Below are 24,683 nucleotides of genomic sequence, written 5' to 3' on the forward strand. Positions count from 1 at the left end.
TTCGTGTCATACTGATCGACCATAAAAATTCCATTCGAACGCTCTCGATCTTGAAATCATCTTCCAATATTTCCTCAGATCCATATCAAAAGAAATTACATAAAAAACGGAGCTTAATTCTGAAAACGGATCGAATCGGATGATAAATCAATGAAAAACAGCTTACCGGGTTCGAATTTGGCGAAACGGACTTCGGATTCAGATTCAGGACGTCGAAAGTATAAAATATGACTTTTTAAAAATTTGGAATTTTTGGTCAAAGTCAACGGGTTTGACTGGCAATTTCAAGGCCTTCGGGTCTGAATTTCGAAAAACTGAATGCGAAATCGGATTTGGAACGTCGAGAAACGTCAAGATAGGTATACTTGGTCAAAGTCAAAGGACGTTTAATGCTCGGTAAAAGCCGGTCAAAGTTTTGGTCAACTGTGTTAAACGCCAGTCAACGGGTCGGGTCAACGGGTCGGGTCGGGTAAATGGGTCAGGTCGGAACCGATCAAACCGGTCAAAACAGTTTCAAAACCGGTCATTTTTCCCTTCCCCACGCGCAGTGGCGGCGCGTGGGACCTCTTCCGACAGCTTATAAATCACGGAAAAATTCCTAAAAATTATTTTATGGGATTTCGAGGCACTTACAAAGCTCGGTTCACAATTTTGAATGGTGGAGTGCTCGATTTCAATGAATCGAAAACTTTGACCGCTTCACCTCCTCACGCGCCGCCGTAGACGGAGACCAAGAATGACACCAACAGACTCGGAACGATGCAAGGAACACGATGGTGCGGGAGGTGTCGTAAACGGATGACCGGATCGTCGTGAATTGACGAAAAACCAATTAAAATCGAGTTATTACCGATGATACTTCCGACTGAAATTAACGACAAACAACGACGATTCATGACGAAAGGTTTGACGGGTTTTGTTCCTCGGTTGACAACGAACACGATGGTGGTTTCGATTCGTCGATCGAAAGTCGGACGGCGAGTAGATCGGAGTTCAAAGAGGGGTTGAGGGGAAGAGGAAAACGGGAAAAATGCAATTTGCAACACGGGGAGAGAGTTTATAATTCTCTCCTAAAAATGGTTAAACTATGAGTTTAGCCACTGAACTTTTTGTACTTCTTAAAATGGTATGTCAACTTTAAAGTTTTACAATTTCATCCCTAATTTCATCCAAAAATACCAATTAAATTCACCACTATATAATTTCTTAAATTTATCCCCTAAATTGGGGTGTTACCGTTAAAGACGAGTTCAAAACGGGGCATATATCGAGACATAAAAGAGTTCCTGTTGGAGTTTCTTTGTCACATGTGGATGTCTAATGAGTTCCGTCACTGTCCAATCGATCGTAGCCGCCGATGTATCCATTGAAGCTGCAAGCATGTCCTGCAAGAATCACGATAAACAGGGCAAAATTTCCGATCAAGAGAAAAAAAAGACGAGTTCGAAAAGGGACATATATCAAGACATGAAAGAGTACCAAGATGATTGCTTTGATAGTGTCTCGTTCCACGCGGTACTCAGTTTCTTGAGATCCCATGAAACCCAACATGACATCAATGAAGTCCTTGACCCTATTTTCATCTTGAGATCGAACATGTTCTTCAATTATCTTCTCAAAGAAGCCATCAAAATCCTTGGCAATGATCTTCATGCGCTTTGTTAGCCCTTGAAGATCAAGTCCTCTAATTTGAGGGATGTAATCAGCTAGATTAAACGCAGCTGCTATCAGCATTCCCTCTCAGATCATAGCGTCGAACCCTTTTTCACTGAAATCGCCGCGATTATATTTCTTGTTCTCGGCCCTTGTTTTTCCATGAAAACACTTGAAAGAAGTCAAGAGGAAGATAAGTGCAGCAAGTGCAAGAGCTGTACCTGTCCAGTCCATGGAGGGAATTGAAGGGCTGGGTGAAGCCTTACATCTACTTCAATTTGATGGCCAAATTACATCATAATATTTAGGGTAAAGTATATAAACGGTGACCATTCTATAAATAATATAATTGATATACACATTAATTAAGAATTAAATTAGGATATAAATATTATTTTTTATAGTAGTGATATATATTAAGAAAATTGTTATTTTATCTCTGTATGTTATATAAATTTCAAAAAAGATAAAAAAAATCCGAATATAACGAAGAAAATGAAAAGAGTTTGTATTTGTGGTCAATTCAATTACGGATAAACATGTTTTTTAGAGATTAATTAAAAAAATAGAATTTAAATTTAAACATATTTCTAGAGTTCATCTATATAAAGAGAACAAATACAATAAAAAATTAAAAATAAATGGTGGACTAAAAATTCAATAAGAAAAATCGAAGGTTTTTCAAAGAAGAGATGGAGGACAGCATGAAGAACTCAAACAATCGAAGAAATACTCATTTTCTAGGGTAAGAAAATTTAGTTCTGTTTTAACATTATAAATGTTTAATATGATATTTTTATTCGACTTAAAGAGTTACTTTTGTCGTATAAACTTAATTTATTGTTTTTGTCTCTATGATATTTTTGCGTTGATTTAGCTCTCGGATTTGTTTAATTGCAATGTCTTAATCCTTAAACCCTAGTTTAAAACCCTAAACAATTGTAAATATTTTGAATACCGATGTGATTAAAATAACTTCGAGAGATAAATTGATGCGAAAACATCATATATTTTAAGATGATAAATTTGGTCTACTAGTAGGACAAAAGTAGTTCTTGATCCTTTTTATTTTAATAAAAAGGGTAAATTATAAATTTGATAATTGAATTGTATTCTCTCTCCTATTTCACTCAATGTACTTTAAATCTTTTTTAATTTTCTCACTGAACTTAATATGTAGATGTAAAATGACGTCGTTTTAACTGCGAAGACAAACAAAACCAATATATTAAATTCAATTAAAAAATTGAAAGCTTTTAAAGTTCAGTGAGCAAAATAAGAGAGAAAGTAAAGTTTAGTGATGAAAATTGTAATTTACCCTAGTAGAATATGTAATGCAATGCTAATATTATTTATCTGATGAACAGATGCTTGTTCAACTCGGTGTTGGCGAGGAAGATAGAATCCAAAATAACAAACATGATACAGATGATGCCTCCTTTCCTCGTGGATCCCTCCATTTGGGTGCTCAATCTTTGTTTTTCCTTCGGATTCATACTCTTTATGCGTTCGCTCCACTGCAGAATCATCGGAGAGAGTCGGGTTCCGGCGTTCTTCGAGCACCACAGGCTGGCCTACGAATTCTTTCTATTATCGATTTTCTTCACGTTCGCCGGTTCGTATTTGGTGTTCGTGATCGAAACTGGGTTTTTTAAGATCCGAAATGCTTCCCTGCTCGCAAGCTTCAACATACTTTATTCCAACATAGCCATGGTTTTGGCTCTGTCAATTTTAACCTTCGTGTTGCTTTTCTGATTCCATCTCCTTCACCATGGTTTAGGGTTTATTGAATATTATAATTTCTTTTATTTATTTTTCTTTCTAGTGTTCAACTAGTAATTTAGTTTCCTATTTAAGATTTAGGATTTAAAGTTTTTTTTAATAGTATTATGGAGTTCTTATTATTATATTTGGTCATCGCATGAATCACGTGATCTCAATGATTAAGGGATTCGTTATTTCTTGAGATTCCAAATTTGAACACCGAAATGTCAGAGGTATAAAAGTTTATTGTTAAATATATATTAGTTCCTTTTATTGTACAAGTACATTTTACTTGAACGAGTGAAAAATACGTGGTTGAGATTAACATTAGAAAATGAGAATATATTTGTTGAAAACACTATGATATTTTGATATACCAAAAATTGTTAAATAATTTGTACAAATTTTAAGATTATAGTCGATTCAGTAATTCGAATATATAAATTATTCTTTAAATTTAAAGGTCAATTTTACTACTTAAATAAATATTATGTCAAATAAGGATATTTAATATCTCGTATCAAATAATTTTTATGGAGTATATTTAAATAATTTAAAATTACTCGTTAAACGTGTTACTTGCTTAAAAAGTACAGAAAAAAATTATTATCACTATCTTTGAAATAATATTTTTTTAATAGTTTGTCGTGACATAAGGTAGTACATGTTTATGAATTCATATTTAAATTAAATTTAAATAAACAATATTATTATGCCATGTTAAATTTTAAAATTATTATACAAGATAATATTGTTTATAAAATTATTGAAAAAATCATATTTAAAATAGACTTTTTTGATGTAACACCCCAAATCTTGGGCTAGTAATTTCGGGTTTACCCGAGTGGTAAATGGACCCCGTAGATTTCTTAAATTAAAGTATTGGGTTTAATTGAGTTGGTCTTTGGGTCCAATTAGCCATAAAAAAGGGGATTTTTAATTAAGGGACAAAATATGAAGAACCTAAAGTGTAATTAGATCATTGTTGGTTTTGAAAGATATTGTTGAGGGTTTTAAAGGGTTCTAGTCATGGTTTTCCTTCCCGCTTCTCTTCTCTTCATTCTTCTTCTTCTTCATTTCTTCCTTCTTCATTTCTTCCTTCTTCATCTACTTCAAGTGACTATAGCTTCCAGGTAAGATCTTGAACCTTTTTCTTGCTTCATCTTGTCCTAATAAACCCCTAGCAACTTTTTTTTTGTTGAAGATTCAAGCTTTGGGTTTTGTTTGCATGAAAAAGAGAGGTTTTCTTCATCCAAGCCTTAATGAGGGTAATTTCTAGCTAAAAGAGCTTTATTTCGTGTCTAAAAAATTAAGGTAGTGTATTTCTAATCCTTTGTGGTGTTAAAGTTTCCATAATCATGAAGTTTTGCTAAGATTTGAGTAAATAAGAATTTTAGGGTTTCAAACTTGATTTTTGCTTTAGATGACGTTTTATATGTAAATAAGACGTTTTTATGACACTATAAGACCTTAGATAACCTTCAAAAACTTCAGTAGGTGTTTTGGATCTAAACCATTGCCTTAAAGATGATTTTTAGGTGTTTTCCGAGCCTAAATAACCATTCTAGAATTTCAGTATCGAGATTGGGAAGAACAATCTCAAGACCGGGGTGTTTCGAGGAAAAATTGGGTTTCTGGGCAGAAGGTATCGATACCGCCCTTAGGACTCTAGACTGGGAGTGTTGGTCTTGTGATCAGGCCCCAATTTTAGCAGCAGAATGTGTTTTTGGTACCAATACTCATAGGAGTATCGATACTTGACTCTAGGGTATCGATAATATAATTACAATATCGATACTACACACTTTGGATGGTCAGTTTTGACCCACTTATGCTCCGTAAGAGCTAAGGAAGATCCATAATAGTAAGACTTAGTCCGTGAGGGACTTAAGCAACCAAGAATACGTAAAAACACTCATGAGAGTAGGTTACATTAGGAGTAGCCACATTAAACGTAATACGCCTTAGTGTCTTCAAACAGGGACAAATACGAATAATCGGGACCGATGATCGTTACATGATATACTCGATAAGGGGTACGATAATTATGACATATTCAATGATAGAGTAAGGCTCGAGCTTTGGGTACGTTAGTGAACCCAAGGAAAGTATGATGTCATTTTCAATTCATGAGGTTCTGAAGAGAAGTAAAATAAGATCGAGCGGAGTACCATTACTCAAAAAATAAACCTGAATCAGATATTCAGGCTAGTCGGTTCCTTGGTTTTTGAGTAAGTCTTTGCATAACGTTCTAGATAAAAGAACGAGCGGGATAATAACAAGTATGTCGATGACTTTACTTTAGTGAGTACAACTACGTTAAGGTAAACCAGGTGACCTTAGTTTGTTTAGTTGGACATTGTCAGTGCGTAAGGTACTTCAAGGCCTAACTAGAGTGCGAGACCCGGGCACTTGCGAGGAGTAGGTTAGCGATGTCAGTATGATATCGCCTATGGGCCTTAGATATGCATGGGTAGTTCTGTCAGTCAATTCAGTTGGGTAAGTTTTTTATACATGTAAATTACTGTTTTTACCCTTAGGCTTTTCTGTATCCAAGGTAGGTTGGGGTGTAGTCTAAGATGCATGTAATTTCCTCCGACCACACCACCAGACCTATCTCATTTTCGTTATGTCAGTCAAGCATGTCCCATTAGTTCAGTATGTCAGATATGTTAAAGCTTTCTTGAAGGCTATGTGAGACCGAGCCAATGCTTTAGTTGTGCGTGAATTATATCGAAGTTATGTGACTTCGGGTTCCCCTCAGTGATTTACCTGATGGCTATGTGAAGACAAAGAGATCATTCAGTATGTTTAGTGGGAAATGCACTGATGTTATGTGACACCGGGTTCCCTTAGTAACTAGTGTCTGATGGCTATGTGAGACCAGATACTAGTCATATTTGCATTCAGAGAATGCACAGTATGTCAGGTTACATTTAGATAATGCATAGTATGTCATGTTCGCATTTAAATAAGGCGTAACACGTTCATTCATTAGGGTTAGAGACCCTTTAGAGGTGTACTCATGGCAAGACCCTTAGTCAAGGACTAAGGGAAGCGTGAGATCACAACGTCCGAGTTAGAACAGTAAAGCCTGAGTAGGTAGCACTTGACCTAGATCATGCATGTACCTACTTCTTAGTACCAAGTCTTCAGCATGCTTATGTTTATGAATTCTTATGTTGTTCTAGAATAGCGATTATATTGTTGGGCTTTGTAAGCTCAGCCTTCAGATGTTTTCTGTCGGCAGGTCTGTAGGTTGAGCAGTTCTCGGAGTACTGTCACAACAGAACTTCCAACATCTCTGGTAGAGTATTGTATTGTAGCTTTAGTGGGCACATGTATTCATAGTTCAGTATGTTAAACTCATAGTTTATATTATTTTGGTTTTAAAGTATCATTCACGGAGCTCCGGTTTTGTAAAATATTTTGCATTCATTATTTATGTTTTACTTATGATACCATTCAGTGTATTTGAAAGAAAAATGGACAGGTTTTAAAAACCAGGGATTGACTCGGTAACCTAATGTGACACTTAAGGGCTAATGGGGTTTAGGGTGTTACATTTGAATTTTTAACTAACATGTATTAAATTTTATTACTATAGAAATGCAAAAAAATACTATTAATATTTATTTTATGCATTTATCCTTTTTCCAAGATAGTTTTAAGTCTTTAAATAATTCCATATGTTTACTTTTTAATTTAAATTTATTTGTTTTCTTGTATTCAAAATTTTAAATTTTGAAATAATTTAATATGTAAAAGGATAGTTTTAATTTTTTTATATATTTACTTTTCTTTTTGGAAATAAAATATTTGATATATATATATATATATATATATATATATATATATATATATATATATATATATATATATATATATATATATATATATATATATATATATATATATATATATATATATATATATATATATATATATATATATATATATATATATATATATAATTTAAGAATGCAGCTTTTAGATAAGTAAAGGGATACCTTTTCCCTTATAAATTATTATATAAAAAATGAAATTTCTAAATTTTAAATAATTTCATATCAAGTTAATTCTTATAAAATAAAAACAATTGAATACTCGAAAATAAGAAGTGAAACTTTCCCCTTTATGAAACAACTTTGATTTGTGCCAGAAATTCGATAACTTGACTTGTATAAAATATAAATTTTATAATTTAGGATCTGTTAATTTTAAAATTAATTGAGAATTTTGAAACTAATAATCTGATATCGAAATTCATAGTTTAATTTCAATACTGAAAAATCTATTAAAATTATGATATTAGAATTGAACATCTGAATTTTGAAACTCAATATTATAGAACACAAACTCCAAAACTAGTTGCAATACACTTAACCATGCTCATATTATTTTAATACGAAGATTGATCTAACGAGTATAAATCAAACGACTTCAGTAGTTAAGGGATTGTTGTTAAACGGTTTGAGAGTCTTTCAAACAGATACTACCTTATATTTACCCTGAAGAGTTTATATCTGTATTTTTCTTACAATTTTCCTTGTATCTTCAATGGTGTTATTGTATCATATTTATGTGTCTACAAATCTGTCAATTTCTGGAGTTTTGATGTTCTTTTCCCTATGATTAAGGTTGCAAAATCATTAATAAATTAGTACTAAACAAATCAACTTTTGATCCTGAACATAATCTTTTATTTAAATTTTTCTGTAAATATTTTTTGACCCATATTAATTCTTGAATTTTGGTTTTTGACCCATTTTAATCCTTTAGGTGATTCAAAATAAAAAGAACAACAAATTTAAAGATTAACATGGATAAAAAAAAACATTTAGAGACAAGTTGAACTTAATGATAAGATTTATCAATTGAGGTCGTGGGATCGAGTCCCGCGGAGGGCATTTCATAATTCGGAGGTCTTCTACGGAAGCTGCTCTCAACCTGGTGTTGGGGGCAGCCTACTATTTTACCTCCCCCTTACCCCATTACATATGAGAACAAGGGACATCTATTTAATGTGTCCAAAATTGTTGAGTTTCTCATTTATCATTCTATTATTTATATGTTTTAAATTCATCTTTTATTGAAAAATTAAAGATAATTTAAGCTGAATGTTGACTTTCTGACTGGATATGGTAAAATTATATTTTAATAATGTCTATTGAAACCGTCGTTGCTTTCAAACACTGGCTCGATGACATAATGTGTAAAGCACTGACTCGATGGCATAATGAAAACATCCAACTCAGACGATAGCCATTTTTAACAAAAAATGATGAGTTTGGAACATAAATAGCCGGATGACTATTTTGTAACTTATAATAGTTAAGGACTCAACAAAAACATCGCTTTATAATTGAGGGATCATTTTATAACTTTCAATAGTTAAAGGACTCAACAAAACAATGTCTTATAATCAAAAGATCATTTATGTGTTTTACACTTGATTTATTATAAATGACGCGTCAATAATCTATCATATTAAAATGCAAGGTAAATTACCTATTCAGTCACATATTTATTACTTAATTTTAATTTTTGTTTTGATCATTCAACTATTATTTTTAAGATATAATGTCAAAATTTGCTCTCAGTGCTTATCAAAATGGTTATTTTAGTTCTTATTCTTTTTTAAGAACATTTTAATCTCCAACGTTTCATTTTATGAAAAAAGCTCATAACGTTTAATCAAATAATTACTACAAAAAATCTCATAACGTTTCATCAAATAATTACTTTGGCCTTTATTCTTTTTTTAACATTTTGACCATCGATATTTCATTTTAGGATAAAAGACTCATATTTTGGAGTGTTAATCATTTGTTAACTACTAATTTTCATCCACAGAGGAGCCTTTTTGTCCTAAAATGAAACCATAAGAGTCAAAATGCTTAAAAAAAGAATAGGTGTCAAAGTGATTATTTAATCATACTTTAGATCATTTTTGATATTATACTTTTTTAAAATCATATCTAGCATCATTTTTTGCTTCTGTCTTGGTCACTCCTATGAAAAAGTTAACAATAATATTGACATGTTATTATAAGATAATATCACGTTACTATTGAAAAATGAAAAATACCATGTTAGTATAATCGTTAATTCTTTGATGACGAGTGACCAAAACAGAACCAAAATTTAATATTAATCATTATTTTGAAAAAAATAATAATTAGATGACCAGAACATACATAATAAATGGGGGATCAAATAGGTAGTTTACCCTAAAATATTTAGCTGTCAAGAGAAGTGATGTTCCTCGCCACGTCTATTGAATCTTCCTACCACGCGTAACTCTGCATGCAAAAGCAACGCTCGTTTAAAAGTATCCATTGATCCAAAATTTTCAAAAAAATTAATCTAAAAAAAAGAAACTCAGTAATCAGCCAATCGAAAACGATGCATCACCCTGAAGTTCCCGGCGAGCCGATTCAAATCGCCACTTCTCTCGTCGAGACCGCCACCGGCGCCGTCCAAAGCTTCCACCCCATCAAATCAATCCACCAACATCTCTGCGCGTAATTACACCCACATTTAAATCAAATTCCCCGATTTTTGTTTCACTTTTCTCGAGTTAAAATCACGTTTTGTTGGTTGTTTTTTGTTGTTGTCGATTTCATTTCTATGGCTACGACATGACCCGTTAAGTCGAGTCGCACCATTACTGCGCGCATCGAAACGAAGAAATGCGGCAGTGTCTGATCTACGATGGCCCCGGAGCCGAAGCAAAACTGATCGGATTAGAGTACATGATATCGGAGAATCTATTCTTGACGTTGCTGGACGAAGAGAAGCCGCTCTGGCATTCGCACGAGTACGAAGTGAAGAGTGGGGTACTGTTCCTTCCCGGAGTCCCCGGGCCGATCGAGCTGCACGGCCTCGACACGGTTTGCAAAACTTATGGTAAGACCATCCATTTCTGGCAGGTTGATAAAGGTGATAATCTCCCTCTTGGTTTGCCCCAATTGATGATGGCTCTCACTCGAGATGGTCAGCTCTACGACCAACTCGCCAAAGGCAATCGAAGTAAATCGAGCGTTGGACACATAAAATGAAGTGACCAAATATGTTATAAGTTGTATTTAATTAATGAAGATGTCGAGAAGCGATTCGGAGTTTCGATCGAGAAAGAGAGGGCGAAACGAGTCGAGCTGAAGGGTCCGGATCATGGGATTCATCCACTGGCGAATGGTGGGGGGAACGGCCTTATACCTAAACTAAGGGAGGTTGATTGCAAGCCTGCTGATTCGGTTCCTCGGGTCTTCGTTTAAATATCATTACAAGTTCCAAGAACCCTAGCGCGCAAAACTGTACATTTGCGGCGTTTTTTTTTACCTATATCGGCGTTTTTAAACGCCGCAAAAAACACCTGCGGCGCTATGACAAACGCCGCAAAAAGCGCCGCTGCAAATAGCGTCGCTAAAGTTCGCGGCGTTTGGTAACAAAAAAACGCCGCAATAGGTAACGATATATAGCGGCGTTTATTGGACAAACGCCGCAATAGGTGTTGATATTTGGCGGCGCTTTTCCTACAAACGCCGCAATAGGTGTTGAGATTGAGCGGCGTTTTCCCACAAACACCGTAAAAGATCTGGTATATAACGGCGTTTTTAGAACAAACGCCGCAAAATGTCATATCTATAGCGGCGTTTTAAGATACAAACGCCGCTAATTACCTCTCTATAGCTAAAAGAAATTGATTTTGCAAATTAAAACTAATTTGTCAAATGTTGTTTTCTACTCTTTTATTACCCAAATTTAACCTGTAGCATTTTCCAATAAACTTGACATCCATAACAACAAACTTAAAATCCATAACAAGAAAAATGAAATCCATAATAATAAATCAAAGTTTACATTAACGTAAAATATAATGTAGTTCAACATTATTAACTATAATAAATAATAATATCTAAGATATTTTGTTTCTAATCTTACACATTCTTCAAAACTCTTATTGCCACTGATTCAGAAATTCATATGGAGATGGCATACTGCTCTTAGAATTTTGATGTTAGAAAAAAACACTATAAAGAAGCTTCAAGAGAATCACATGCTGTTAGGACATTGGACCTGAAAAGGAAATGAAAACAATAATGCAAAATCTGAGCAACTGATAATAAAATGGATCAGACTATTTAAAGCTTAAACAAGAAATTATGTCTGCATACGGCAAATAATATCTCCAAAGATACCTTCTAACTACGGTAACTTCAACTTAGAGCACTGCACCGGCCTTTCCAGTAATAGGAGCCTCCTGGAAAAGAGTATACACCTTTAAAACACAATTTTCCCCTAAGATCCATGAAATTTGATAGGGAAACAACTAATTAAGCCCTAACAGGTTCAATATTTGTCTTGTCATTTACCTGTGCTAAAGAACTTGATGGAGGATTAGAAAACCTGGAATGACCAGGAAAAAAGTCAAATTTCAATCTCAACATACAGAAACCTTTTTCAATAAAGACTTCTTTAGGCATTATATATATCTAACAATGTAGGAAAGGGTGCTTTAGCACTGGAACATACCTGATCGCCCTAGCTTTTCTCTTTTCTCCTTCCACTGTATCAGATTTGGCATATGGTGCAAATCGGGCTAGTCGAGCTTTTTTCTTCTCTTCCTCGTCAACAGCTGTAAAGGGCGCAGCAAGCCCAAACCTGGTAACCAATGAAAAGAATATATAAATCAATTAAGTGCAACTCTGAGCAATACCATGACCGGGTAAAGGTGATATGGACAAAAACCTCTCTGCTCTAGCCTTCCTCTTCACCTCCTCAGATTGCTTTGATGTTTCTGATCCCTTTGAGTCGGCTGTGCCAAACCTGTAAAATTTGTCCACAAATCAACAAACATAAAGAAAACTCATGAAATGGGATTCAACTTCCACAACTACAGTTACTAGACCTTTACCGTATAATGAAATTCCTTCCAATACATATAAAATTGAGCCAAATAGGTAACTATGTGAGATTATAAATGCGGGCTATCAAGGCAACTATGTAATATTATAAAGGAGTTACACTAATTTCTAAAGAACCAACGGAAAAAATGATTAAGAGACAATAAATTTGAAAATTAAGAGGTTCTAAGAGATTCTATACAATCTAAACAATGAACAATTTCATGAATATTAATCTAGGCTTCTCAGCGCACCAACAATCAACAATCGCATCCAAAGAAAATTTATAAGAATATAAATTTTAGAAACAAAATAAAACTTCATCTTCTCTTCTCTTCAGAAATGCTCAACAACAAGGTATAAAAAACCAAAAGAAAAACCCTAAATAACACCTAAAATGAAAAAGGCAAAATAGAATTTACCTCTCGGCCCTAGAATTACACATTCTTTAAAAGAGTGATCCTGGATTAGTGGCAAACAGAAGATATAAAAATTGCTTCTTTCCACAACCCATAAATCAAAGTTTCGAGTAAAATACAGGGAATTATAAGGGGGGAAAAGAGAACCTGCATGCAAGATCGACCAAAGACGTGAATGGTGGGTCTGGTCCAAGGAATGTGATTGTCGAGGTAACTGAAGAATTCCCATGAGACATCGTATGCTAAAAACTTGGGAACGTAAACTACATTGCTTCCGTTTCCAAGATCAACAATTTGGGCCTTTTTACCATAGTCGTTAGGGTTAGGGTTCATTTTTAACTTAAAATCCATCAAACTAGTTGAAGCAAGTAGCCTTTAAACAGCAAAAATCTGGTAAAGCAGAAGCAGTGTAGTTTAAAGGGCGTGACACTTAAAATTTGTAAACTTGCGGCGTTTGTAAACACAAACGCCACTATAGTACAAGTGTATAGCGGCGTTTGAATAAAACGCCACTAAAGTACGAGTCTTTAGCGGCGTTTTTATAAAAACACCACTAAAGTATGAGTCTTTAGCGGTGTTTGTATAAAAACACCACTAAATTATGAGTCTTTAGCGGCGTTTGTAAACACAAACGCCACTATAGTACATATATATAACGACGTTTGTATAAAAACGCCACTAAAGTACAATTCTATAGCGGCGTTTGTATAAAATGCCACTAAATTACAAGTCTTTCGCGGCGTTTGTATAAAAACTCCACTAAAGTACTACTCTTTTGCGGCGTTTGTTGAAAAAACGCCTCTATCGATGAACCTATTGCGGCGTTTTTATAAAAACGCTGCTAAAGTTACCATTTTGTGGCGTTTTCTATGTAAACGCCGCTATATGTTTAAAATTAGTGGCGTTTACTCCTAAAACGCCGCTAAAAACGCCTCTGTAGAACAATTTTGCTGTAGTGGTGGTTGGCAGCAACAATTACAAGTTAAAATAAGTGTAACAAAAGAACAAAGACTATAGCTAATGTTGCATATCATGTTTGTGTTGTTGTTTTAAGTACTTGTGTTTTATTCAATTACTTTTCAAGACACTTAATTTGAGGTGTTTGTGTATATAGCAGTCTCATATTCACTCCAAGTTCATCTAATTTCTCAGAAAATTTGACTGTTTCTTTTCCCAAGCCCCTTTAAGCTTTTAGGAGTGCTAATTAATTGAATAAAGGATGTGTGATTTTGGTAGAATTTTTACTTTCTTCATCTTGTAGAAATTCTAATTATGTAAATATGTTTGTTAGTAAAATGGTAATCCTACAATACATACACAAATACGTAGCCCATCGTACGATATATTGCAAATGCCTCTGAATTTTTTTTTGAGAAGGGATGAAAAAAATGAAGTTTCAAAAATTTAAGGGTCAAAATTAAAAATTATTTCTTTTGTTAACATGCGAATTGCCCGTCCTTTGCGCTCTTAACCCTGTGGTCGTGGGATCGAGTCTCACGGTGAGCAATTCATAATTCTGACTGTCGGAGGTCTCCCACAGAAGCTGCTCTCAACCTGACGTTGGGGGCAACCTACTATCCTACCTCCCCTTACCTTATTACATATGGGAATATGGTCAGCTAATTTTCTTTTGTTAACATGCCATCTTAATTAGGATGTCAATTTAACCCGAACCTTATGGATTCAACCTCATCCGAATCAAAAAATTTGGACAAGTAAATTAAAACTAAAAAAGTAACCATTAGAGCAGAACAGACTAAAATTAAAAGTAACCATCCACAATTTACCCAAATATTAATGGACAAGTGTAGTTGAAAGTGGCTGTTAGATAGCCTTGCTTGTCGCTTGCCCTCTCAAGAACGCACTTCACCACCTTAATTTGCGCCTCAAAACACTCTCCTCATTCAATGCACACCACTCTTCTTCAGTTTCAGTCTCTCTCTATATATTTATAAATATATATGTATGTATCATTGTTATCAATCAAAATAAAAAATGGCGAAAATCGAGATGACAATTCTGGTCCTGTCGTCGATGTTCGTGACGATATTCACGGCGGTTAACGGATACGGTACGATAGTGGGAGGCAAAACGCCGATCAGCGACGTGAGCTCGAACAAAGGGGTGCAAGAACTGGGGAGGTTCGCGGTGGCGGAGTACAACAAAAGCCAGCTGCAGAAGGGAAACGGCGGCGGTAATCAGCTGGAGTTTTCGCAGGTGGTGGAGGCCGGCCAACAGATAGTCTCGGGGATCAAATACTTTCTGAAGATCGAAGCGACGGAGAATGGCGAGAAGAAGACGTTCGATGCGGTGGTTTTGATCAAACCTTGGTCTCAACCCGAAGAGAGGCAAATGCTTAGCTTCTCTGCATCTAATCAATAAGGATGGATGGATGGATGGATGGATGGATGGATGGTGTTAGTTTGTGGTTCTAATTAAGCCTGTGATTTTCCATTGTATTATTATTGGTATTGGAACGTTTAATATGCAGTAATGAATAAAGGTATGGATAATGCCAAGTATTTTTCTTCTTCTTCATGTAGAAATTATCTATTGTTCATGGTTCCATATTTACTCTTCATAGAAATGGAAAATGTATTTTATATTCGGCATATATTACTCGTATATGAATAAAGGTGTGGGCTCTAATAAATTTTTTAATCATTAATTGATCTAATAACTAATTAACTACTAATTAATTAAATTGAATTTTAGTTCGATCAATTAATTCAGTTAAAATAAAAAAGTGAACAGTTTATATCGAAAAATAAAATAAAAGAGTGAATTTAATTTAATAGGGAAAGTTAAGGGTTTTTTTTGGGCCCTTAGGGCTCTAAAATTATTTAGGGAAAAAGAGATGTCAATAAATTATTTTGGTATCTACGGTATTTTCTATAGTATAGGATAATTTCGTCATCTCGAAGTGATGAGTTCCACGTGATATTATTTTTATATTCGAATATCATTATTTTAAATATTTCTTACGAAATTATCACATCGAGGTGACGAGTTTCATTAAAATATTAGTTTTTCAAATTTTAATAAGAATTTTTAATGAAACTCGTCACCTCGAAATGACGAGTTTCACAAAAAATATTAAAATAATGATATTTGAATATAAAAATAATATCTCATGCCGTTACTATAGAAAATGTCGTAAATTTAAATTAATTTTTGAGATGTCTTATTGGGCCAAATAATTATACCGGGTGGCCTATCGGGCCAAGAAAAAACCAAAGCTAAGCTTCATTGGGCTATGCTAGACCTATACTTAACTAACTTTAATGCCGAATTATATGTAGTTGTAATTTGTATAACTTTTTTAAAATATAATAATATTTAAATATTTTTTTGAAAAATAAGAAATAATTAAGTCATGATAATGTTTTAAAAATAATTGTCATATATAATGAATAAAGTATTGAAGATATATATTTTAGTGACTATTTATGTATATTATATCTGTTGTGTCCAATAATTTTTTTAGCAATACAAGGTTTTAGTATACTTTTTCCCTATAGTTCTTAGAAGGGATTTTTAATGAGTCTCGTTTTTCTTTTAAAAAAAGTAAATTTAAACTATTTGAATTTGATTATTACCATAAAATAAAATATTTTTTCTCCAAATTAAATGAAACATTCTATTTATGAATAGATTTAGCTGTTGTCATATCTACATCGTAGATATAACATTAAATAGTTAAAATATTTATAAAAAATATTAACTTATTAAATTTGATATAAAAATATATAATTTTAACTACAATAAAAATGAGACCAAATTTATATTTTTGTATTCTTTAATGAAAAATAAATATGAGGAATTCTTTAAATAAATATTCCAAATTAAATAATTTAATTTGAATTTATAATACGCAATTCAATTATTCAAAATATATGAATAATGCAAATAGTTTCTTATTTTGAAATGAACTCTTAATGGTGCAAAATTTCATAACACATTTTTATTATACTTAAATATGATTAAATATTTACTTTAATTCCAGTAAAAAAATATTAGATTTTTTTATTTAATCCATCTTAAATTTATTTTCATGCACACGATTATAAAACTTTCAATTCGAATTTGTTTAATTAAATAAGATAAAGTTAATTTAAAATTTTCAATGTATTAATATTCATAATTAATGTAATAATTATTAAATAATGCTAGTTTTAAATTATTTGTTCGGATGGAATGAATGTTATAGTTGGAATATAAGTCCATTGTGCTCCCGAGACTCGCATTGTACTCCTAGCGATTTATGAAAGTCTTATTACACTTCATGCTTCCTAGTGGCCTTAATTTTTTTTTGGGTATTAAAAAGTTTAGGTAAGGGTGACTTCCTCGTTCAGGGCACACTTAAGACTCAATTAAGATTTACATAAGAATTTACAGATTGCCCACCAAGAGTAACGGTAGTAAGATTCGAACTTGACCTTACAAACTCAAATTTCTGAATCCCAACTACAGTAAAATTAATCATAAAAACTATTCTCCAACCACTCTAAGTTATTAATCATAATTACCAATGGTTATTCGAAACATTTAATAAAACAAATCCATAAAAATCTATAATAATAATTGAAATGAAAACAAAGAGGTGTTGTGGTTCATATTGAAAACAAAGATGCGAGGCAATTGGAGCGACCCTAAAACTCCACTCAACCTAAAATATTATAGTTTTAATGTTTTTGATTTAGTTAAAAATATTATAAAATATAAATTTTTTTATTATAATTTAAAATATTATAAATAAAATTTACATTAAAAAACATAATATTTTAAATTACGTACAACCTAAAATAGTATAAATAACTTAATATTTTAGTTCGGATTTTTCTTTAACTTTATATTCACCTAGAATCATCGGGTGAACCACAGTATATGGTAACATGAAATATCGATGAAGAATCAAGAGAAAAAAATTTAATAAATAAAAAATGATAAATTATAAATTTGATAACTGAATTTTATTCTCTCTCTTATTTCATTCATTATGTTTTAAGTTTTTTAATTTTCTAACTAAACTTAATATATTAATTTTTTGTCACTCGACCGTTAAATAGTTAACCGCATTAAAATAGACAATTATATAGATACAAAACAATGTAGTTTTGATGAACATTTTGTTTTTTTAAACGACATCGTTTTTAATTATTTAACGACAGAGTGACTAAAATAGAAGAGAATAAAATTTAATGACAAAAAAATCTAATATATTAAGTTAATTGAAGGAATTTAAGAAATTTTAAAGATGAGTGGGCAAAATAAAAGCCAAATTTGAGATTTTGTAATTTACCCATAAATAAATAAATCCTAAACTCCCGTAATTACAAATTTTGCCTTTTTTTAATTAATTATTATATTTGCCTTTAAATACTCACTTCAGATCAGCTCGGAATTTTTTTACACTTATCGTTTTCGAAATCATCTGTTTCTTTCTTTCCCTCTTTTAATCTTTTCGATAGGTGACCCCTTTTTGTTCAATTTCTCTTGGGGTCGCCCGAAAATAAAATATAAAAAAACCAAAATTCTCTTCGAATTTCTAAATTATCGTTGGATTCTAATCCAAAAAAGGTTTTTTTTCCCGGTTTTTTTGAATATATTTATCAACCATGTCGGAAGTAGCCAACGTGGATCCGGAAGGGATCGACGCTGTGCGGATGACGTGGAACGTTTGGCCGCGCACCAAAGTGGAAGCCAGCAAGTGCGTGCTGCCGTTGGCGTGTACCATCTCTCCGATCCGCTCGCATCCGGACATCCCCACGCTCCCTTACGCGCCTCTTAGGTGCAAGACGTGTACAGCTTTGTTGAACGCCTTCGCGCGCGTTGACTTCACCGCCAAGATCTGGATCTGCCCTTTCTGTTACCAGCGCAACCATTTCCCGCCTCACTACGCCATGATATCCGAGACGAATCTCCCCTGCGAACTCTACCCGCAGTACACCACCGTGCAGTACACGCTCTACCCGGATCCGAACAACCCTGCCAATGCTTCTCAGTTGCCGCCGGTGTTTGTATTCGTGTTGGACACTTGCATGATCGAGGAAGAGCTTGGCTTTGCCAAATCGGCGATGAAGCAGGCGATTGACTTGTTACCGGAAAACTCGCTCGTTGGGTTTGTTTCGTTTGGGACTCAAGCTCATGTACATGAATTGGGGTTCTCGGATATGTCGAAGGTCTATATTTTCAGGGGTAGTAAGGAGGTTTCCAAGGAGCAGGTGTTGGAGCAGTTGGGGCTTGGTGCTGCGAGGCGGCGGCCGACTCCCGGGTATCCGAAGGGCTACACAGATACTGGAGTCAATAGGTTCTTATTGCCTGCTTCCGATTGCGAGTTCACACTGAATTCGGTGCGTTTTTTTTTATCAATTTTTGTGTGGGAAATCATATTTTAAGTTGTTGAACTTTTTACTAAGTTGTTGGTTGATTTCACTGTAGTTGCTGGATGAGTTACAAACGGATCAATGGCCTGTAAAAGCGGGGCAGAGAGCGTCAAGGTGCACTGGAGTGGCCTTGAGTGTTGCAGCTGGATTGTTGGGAGCCTGTTTGCCTGGTACTGGTGCTCGGATTGTTGCTTTGGTTGGTGGTCCATGTACAGAAGGTCCTGGGACGGTAATGCCATTAAATCCTTTGTTTAGCTGCTGAATTTTTACTTATAGGACAATTAAATTATACAAACAAAAAAATTATATAATTGATAGTCAAGTAGGTCTAATTCGTTTTACCGTGAGTTGGAAGTAGTTGATGGGTTTAACACATAATAAATGTGCCCTATATTACTTGGAATTGTTTTTTTTTCATGAAGTACATGTGTCTTGTACGGGTATGAGGATATGACCAACGCTCAATCCGATTCTACCATAGATTATATATGGTTGATCTGGATATTATTTGTTGTAACCTGTATGTAGTATGGCCTTTATATTAGAGCATAACCACAGGTACCCATCTTTGTATGAAACAGGGCAATGTCTAAAACCCAGTTCTCTGTTTGATGCATTTAATGTCAGTGCATTTACTTATGCAATTAGCTAAAGATTGATTCTATTTTATGCAAATTATTCCTGTTTATCACCTTCATTCTTTCATCAATTTTATTTGCACAATTTTATGTTACCTTCATAGTTCCGTGTAGCTTATTGCCTTAATAAGTACTGTTTCTTTGTCAGATATGATTGTCAATATTTAAACACCTTTTACTTCTTTTAATGAGTCATAGACAAGAATTATTTGATTGAGAAAACGGAGATTATGCAATAATCTTAATAGAAAGATTGCTTCTTGTTTAAGACATTTTTGTTTGTCATCAAAATGATACTGATTTATATGACTTTTGCAGATTGTATCTAAAGATATGTCGGACCCTGTACGTTCCCATAAAGATCTTGATAAGGATGCTGTACCTTATTTTAAGAAAGCTGTCAAATTTTATGATAGTTTTGCTAAACAGCTGGTCAGCCAGGGTCATGTTCTCGACCTTTTTGCATCTGCACTTGATCAGGTGTGTCTAGGAAACTTTTTAGTTTCTCCAATTGTATTTAAACTCTCTTTCGTTCTTATAATATGTCTGTGATGTTTCTGTTGTCAATGTTCCATCCAAACTAGTTTACTCTCTTCAGAAGGATCAATTCACTCGATAAACTTTTTTGTTCTTTTGTGCCTTTATAACTGGTCCCATGAATTGAATTTAAACAATGATAAACCTACTGAAGAAGATAAGATACAAGGACCCTAGTCTTATTTGAAACTTTAACAGCCCAATGTGTAATTCTTAATATGCAAAACTTTCTTCTCTGTTGCAATTGGAGTTAACTCTTTACTTTCTGTAAATATATGATGCAGTGGAAATATGATGGCATTAAGGCTTTTCCCCTTGCTTATTTGATTGGTGGCTTGTAATGTAAATGCTTTATGCTGTAAGAGTCCGTGGGTGTTAGTAGTTATTCTGTTTAAAATGGACGCAAAACTTTTATTTTTAATGAAAGCTAATAATTTAAGATGTTAGTAATCGTGACAATGTGAACTGTATATAAATGTGTAAAGGGTTTTTGTGTGTTCTCAGGTTGGGGTTGCTGAAATGAAAGTTGCCGTCGAAAGAACAGGTGGCCTTGTTGTTCTAGCAGAAAGTTTTGGTCATTCTGTATTCAAAGACTCTTTCAAGCGTGTGTTTGAGGATGGGGAACAGCCTCTTGGTCTATGTTTTAAGTTAGTTTCTCCTTTCACACCATTTCTTGTTCAGTCTTTTTATTATATTTTCCCTGCTTGTTGGTGAATAACTATATAGCTGCATTCTTAATTGGTTTATTTATATTTTTTGCTTCAGTTCCAGTTGGCATTGTGCTATTTTTTTTAAGTTCTAAAAGTGCCAACCTCACAGTGTGCTGCTCTGAAAAAGTGTAATCTTTTGACATAAAAGTTTGTTGACCTTTGTATATTTCTGGAAGTAGAGTAAAATTTATCAAATTGCAAATACTACTAATCTGTTTTGACATACTCTTCCCATTGGCTTAATAGGTTTTTATGTAAATATTGCAAATTGGGGTGCCTGTATTAATGAAAGTAATATATGTATTACCTTGCTGCAGTTGGAGTATAATTTCTGATTTCAAACGTATTCTGTTTACATTGCTCATGCTGTGCTTTAAGTTTTTGCATTCGCATGCATTTTCTGTAACTTGTATGATTTCCTGAGGCATGGTTTGGAGCACCCTGAAAAGTGAACTATTTTAGTGTAGTATATATTTCAAACTAATTATATGCTCTCTTTTTTCCTAGTGGCACCCTTGAGATCAACTGTTCTAAAGACATCAAGATTCAGGGGGTTATTGGGCCTTGCTCGTCTTTGGAGAAGGTCGGGCAATTTAGAAATTTGGTTATATATCTCACTATCTCGACAAAGACACACACTATAAAGTGTAGACACAGTTTATTTGTATTTATAGGGACTGAAGCTGATAATTTTGAGGGTTGCAGAAAGGGCCTAATGTTGCTGATACTTTCATTGGAGAAGGAAACACTACAGCATGGAAGATGTGTGGTCTTGACAAGAGTACTTGCTTGACGGTTTTATTTGATCTTTCATCAACTGACCGATCAAATGTTCCCGCAATAGCAAATTCGCAGCTCCATTTGCAGTTTCTTACAAGGTTTGCTGCTCGAACTACCTAAAGGGTCCTCTTTATTTACCTTAAAACTGTATGTTGACTTTGTTTCTAATTTTCTCTTTTTGTAATTTGACCGTGGTATTATTATTGCAGCTATCAAGACCCTGAGGGTAAAACAATGCTCCGAGTTACTACTGTGACTAGACAATGGGTAGACAGTGCTGCTAGTTCAGAGGTTAGTTTTGGTTGTTTAAGTTGTCTGAATAGTACCTAAATTAATTTTTTTCTTCCTTTTTGTCCCATTTTTGTTTTGTTAAATTTCAACGTTGGTGGGCTAGCTGTTTTGTATAAATTTTGCTGCTGTACGTGTCTTTGTTTGGATAGTGTAAAGATCGATTACGTTTGCTGGAAATTGGAATTAATTTATGCTAACCATGAATGATGTTTTCTGGCAAATATTCAATGTATTTATCATATTATTCGATTGATTAATTGTTTGAAATCACTCTTATTTCTATTTATAATTTTATCTACTTTCTAGGAATTAATACAAGGTTTTGATCAAGAGACTGCGGCTGTTGTAATGGCAAGAATAACTTCCCTGAAAATGGAGACGGAGGTAATTTAGGAAGTCTTTTATTCAGCCATCCTCCTGTTGCTTATTTCATTTGAATGTATTCATTGTTAACTTTTAATTCGTCTGATTTGTGTCTGCTTATTTCATTATGCTATTTTTATTGAATAATTTCCATTTTTATTCTGTATTCATGTTACTGGATATGATTATTCTCTTCACCCTCGGTTTTTAGTGGGTCTCCCCCGTTATAATTTCTATGTATTATCTTTTGGCATCTTGCCAAACATGTTTTTATGTTGATTGTTATTATTTAATTATTAGTTAGTTAATCCCTTGCATGATCATGACTTTTGGTTTCATTCAGGAGGGGTTTGATGCTACAAGGTGGCTAGACCGGAATCTCATCCGATTTTGTTCTAAATTTGGCGACTACCGAAAGGATGATCCATCATCTTTTACATTAAACCCTTGTTTTTCTTTGTTTCCTCAGTTTATGTTTAATCTGCGGCGGTCACAATTTGTACAGGTAATAATTTCTTTTTCCTAAATACGCTGCCGTCTTTTCAATAATAATTGCTTGAGCTACGTTTGTAATGGTTTTTAACCCATTTTCTGTTACAGGTTTTTAACAACAGTCCAGATGAAACCGCCTATTTTCGCATGTTATTAAACAGGGAAAATATTACAAATGCTGCTGTCATGATTCAACCATCGTTAATATCATATTCATTTAACTCGCTACCGCATCCAGCATTATTGGACGTGGCTTCCATTTCTGCTGATCGTATTCTGTTGCTGGATTCATATTTTAGTATTGTAATTTTCCATGGCATGACAATAGCACAGTGGCGCAACATGGGTTACCAGAACCAGCCTGAACATCAGGTATGTTCATTTTGTTCGTAGCTCCTGAATCTGGAATTGAATTGCATATTTATTTTAGAACCAGTATGTTTGTTTTATACAAATTTCTTTCATGCCTGAAGCTAAAATTTTACCAATAACAAGGACCCTTTAGGTAGAACAAATGTTTATTCTTATTTCAGTCTTACTGATTCTTGTGAAAATTTTATCTTAACGATTGACTGAAGCAAGTACTTGGTACACATCACCTTGCAGCTCTGAAATTTAAACTATGAGATTAATCACACTGATCTGCTACCTCATCGTAATGTAGAACATAGTGAAGTTTCTGATGTGCTTAAATTTCGTGTTCATAAACCATTTAGTATGCGAATGGTCTATCATTGTCTTGTATAAAGCTTCATTCTTGTCTCCCTTTCCACAGGCATTTGCTCAACTTTTGCAAGCACCTCATACGGATGCACAAATGATCATTAGGGAACGCTTCCCTGTCCCTAGATTGGTTGTTTGTGATCAGCATGGATCCCAGGTCAGTATATTTCAGTAAGGCGTGATTCCCTTTTTCAAATATTTCTTGGGTATATAAAAACTGTTCTTGGTTTACCCCTGTTTACAATTGTTCTTGGTTCATGTGTCCAATGCAAGCTTACCTTATATGGGTTTAGTTTTCATAATCTTATTTGGTATATGGTAATTGTAAATTAGGGCTTATTTTCTGTTTCCGAGCAGGCAAGATTTTTATTGGCAAAGTTAAACCCATCAGCAACATACAATAATGCCAATGATATGGCTGCCGGCTCAGATGTGATCTTCACTGATGATGTAAGCTTACAAGTCTTCTTTGAGCATCTCCAGAAGTTGGCTGTACAATCTTAATTATAGAAAATAGTCTTAAAGACTTGGCGGTCTTGTTTTGGTATGAAAATTCAAACGATGTGAGTTTTGTATCTTGTCTTACATCCTCTCTTCCATTCGGTTCCTTTACCTTTCTCTCCATAAATTTTATGAACGAGACATCGAACACATCACGATCTTTGGAAGAAAACATCAAGGATAAAGATAGAATCATATCATTCCTTTGAGGATTTGGCTGGAACTTATCGAGGGAATAAGCAAGGCATCAAAGAGGTCAGTTTGAGTTGTTTTTCTTTTAGATTTACAGGGAAAGGAAGGTACTGGTGAGAATGTATTCAAATAGGAACATATTTGGATAGAACATTTTTTTCTTTTTTTTTCTTTTTGGGATATTGAATCAGAAGAGTGGATGTGTATTTGTGTACTGAATCTAAAATGTCGTATATAGTGTGTGATTGGGGTTTAAAGACTCCTTTAGGTTGAGAAGTTGATATGGACATGGAAATTCCAATGACATGGCTCGTTTTCGTTTCTT

General features: G+C 33.9%; 2 protein-coding genes and 1 pseudogene across 3 annotated transcripts; all 3 read left to right on the top strand.

Annotated features, from left to right (window-relative positions):
• LOC120135026 (protein transport protein SEC23-like) lies at positions 1-24,661 on the top strand. 2 transcript variants are annotated; one of them, XM_039151397.1, is made up of 15 exons: positions 1-5; positions 414-418; positions 2,330-2,343; positions 18,356-19,098; positions 19,187-19,360; positions 20,088-20,249; positions 20,811-20,953; positions 21,524-21,599; positions 21,722-21,894; positions 22,006-22,087; positions 22,394-22,471; positions 22,794-22,955; positions 23,051-23,314; positions 23,718-23,822; positions 24,023-24,661. In XM_039151397.1, exons 4-15 carry the CDS (start codon positions 18,364-18,366, stop codon positions 24,167-24,169), a joined length of 2,301 nt encoding a protein of 766 aa, XP_039007328.1. In that variant the 5' UTR covers positions 1-5; positions 414-418; positions 2,330-2,343; positions 18,356-18,363; the 3' UTR covers positions 24,170-24,661. The 2 variants fall into 2 exon arrangements, with proteins under 2 accessions (XP_039007328.1, XP_039007327.1); XM_039151396.1 differs by lacking the exons at positions 1-5; positions 414-418; positions 2,330-2,343 and having other exon boundaries at positions 18,237-19,098.
• Positions 9,826-10,715, top strand: LOC120135133 (annotated as a pseudogene).
• Positions 14,711-15,198, top strand: LOC120135030 (cysteine proteinase inhibitor B-like). The gene has a single exon (XM_039151400.1). The coding sequence runs from the start codon at positions 14,741-14,743 to the stop codon at positions 15,125-15,127; it is 387 nt and encodes a 128-aa protein (XP_039007331.1). The 5' UTR covers positions 14,711-14,740; the 3' UTR covers positions 15,128-15,198.
• Positions 24,662-24,683: the final 22 nt, after the last annotated feature.

Source organism: Hibiscus syriacus, unplaced genomic scaffold, assembly GCF_006381635.1.
Source record: "Hibiscus syriacus cultivar Baekdansim isolate YM2019G1 unplaced genomic scaffold, ASM638163v2 tig00110602_pilon, whole genome shotgun sequence".
NCBI lineage: Eukaryota > Viridiplantae > Streptophyta > Magnoliopsida > Malvales > Malvaceae > Hibiscus > Hibiscus syriacus.